At 46.5% G+C, this 1,997-nt stretch overlaps 1 protein-coding gene across 1 annotated transcript in view; it reads right to left on the bottom strand.

The window, feature by feature from the left end:
- Window positions 1-493: 493 nt before the first annotated feature.
- The window catches only part of ACAA2 (acetyl-CoA acyltransferase 2), a 32,851-nt gene continuing 31,347 nt past the window's right edge, over window positions 494-1,997 (bottom strand). The window contains exon 10 of the mRNA XM_081801249.1: window positions 494-850. Coding sequence (XP_081657375.1) covers window positions 766-850 — 85 coding nt within the window. The 3' untranslated portion in view covers window positions 494-765. The remainder of the gene's footprint in view (window positions 851-1,997) is intronic.

Below are 1,997 nucleotides of genomic sequence, written 5' to 3'. Positions count from 1 at the left end.
TAGAATTCTTCACAAAAGCAACCCAAGTGTCCACGGATGGATGGAAGGATAAACAAACACGGTCTATACGTACAATGGGATATTCTTCTGTCTTAGAAAAGAAGGCAGTGCTGACATGTGATAGGACATGGGTGAACCCCGAGGGCTCGATGCTGGGTGAGATAATCCAGGCACAGGATAGCTCCTGTATGATTCGCTTTCTGTGAGGGGCCTGGAGTGGTCAGATTCTTAGTGGCAGGAAGGAGAATGGTGCTTGCCGGCGTGGGGGTGGGGGGCAGCAGGGAGGGGGGCAAGAGAGTCTGTGTTGAACGGGGGCAATGTCTCAGCTCTGCAAGACAGAGTCCCGGAGATGGAGGCGACCGGCGGTTGCACAACAGTGGGAAATGTATTTAAGCCACTTAAAAATGGTTAAGATGGTAAATTTTATGGTATGTGTATTTTTCCTCAATTGAAAGATTTTTAAAAATCCAGGAAATGACAGGAAAGGATCAGCTGAAGTTAAAGCAGTATTTATTCCATTTTTCTTGCAATCATATTAATCTAAGGCATACGTGGTAATTACATGGCAAGAGAATACAATTTCTTTTAAGGCCTCTGTAGTTGGATTTTTGTGCAGAAATACATCTTTGCCTCATTATCCCTTAATCACACTCAGACACTTGCAGTAGAGGGCACGTCTGGTTTTGCAGCTGCTCCGAAGGCCACCTGCTTTGCTGTGGCCTGACCCAGCACGGTACGAGGGGACCTCGCTGGGCCCCCTGCCCCTCAGGCCATGCTCTCGATGATAACGGCAATGCCTTGGCCACCTCCAATGCAAGCTGATCCAACAGCGTATTTCCCGCCCCGACGCCTAGAAGAGAAAGCAGTGGCTGAAATCTACTCAAATAAAAAACGGAGCTAATTAGAAAATTAACGACACAGAAGTAATAATGGTCACATCTGCATTATTCATTCTCATTCAGCTCAGCGTCTCAATCGTTTCCCCAATCCTCAATCTTGGTTTATAGTCACAACACAAGGAATTCAGAAAACTGAATATATTTATTAAGAGAAAGTAGTAACACAGAAGAGAGAGGCTGAAACAGATCTAGAAGCTGAGGTGTGTTGTGAGAAAGGAGAGAGGCCAGGTTGTCATGGGGATAAAAAGGAAGCTGAAGAAGGGGGAGTGAGCGGCCAGCCTCTTTGATTTTTATATAGATTCCGATTTTCATGGCACCTTAGTGGAACTGCAGTCAGTGAAGTTCGCCCATGTGAACGGGTAGGTGATTTGGAAGCATTTCATGTCCCTTTCATAAAAATTAGACTCCTCTAGACCACGGTCTATTCTCGCTCCTCAATCCGAGAGAAAAGCACCTGGGAACTTTTTGGTGCACATCACTCATTTCAACTCCGTGAATTATTAAATGAAGGGTGCCTGGGTGGCTCAGTCAGTTAAGCCTCTGCCTTCAGCTCAGGTCATGATCCCAGGGTCCTGGGATCGAGTCCCACGTCGGGCTCCCTGCTCAGCGGGGAGTCCGCTTCTCCCTCTCCCTCTGCCTGCCACTCCCCCTGCTTGTGTTCTCTGTCAAATAAATAAATAAAATCTTTAATTAAAAAAAAAAATGAAACGAAATGAATTCCATTTACCTTAACCTAATAGGAGCCAGAGTGACTTTTCTGGCCTGACGTATTTGGTTTTGTTTGCTTCTTCCTAATAGAGCAAAATGGTCCAAAATACACTGTACCAGAAGGAGGAGCTCTTGTATCAAAACTGAGAAGTATCAGACACGCAGAAGGGCTCTTCTGGAACCCTGGCACAAGTGACGGAAACACTTAGCTCAGACCCAAACTAGCAGTTTGCTCAGGTTTCTTAAATGACAGCATCCAGCTCAGAATCCTCCCAATATTTTGTTTGTTCTCCTAAAGAACTGTATCTCGGGGCGCCTGGGTGGCTCAGTCGTTAAGCGTCTGCCTTCCGCTCAGGTCATGACCCCAGGGTCTGGGATCGAGCCCCACAT

The sequence above is a fragment of the Leptonychotes weddellii genome, chromosome 13, assembly GCF_054177405.1.
Source record: "Leptonychotes weddellii isolate Sample4059 chromosome 13, ASM5417740v2, whole genome shotgun sequence".
NCBI classification, from domain to species: Eukaryota; Metazoa; Chordata; class Mammalia; order Carnivora; family Phocidae; genus Leptonychotes; species Leptonychotes weddellii.
Note: the sequence above shows the minus strand (reverse complement) of the source record. Positions and strands in the feature narration are given on the sequence as shown.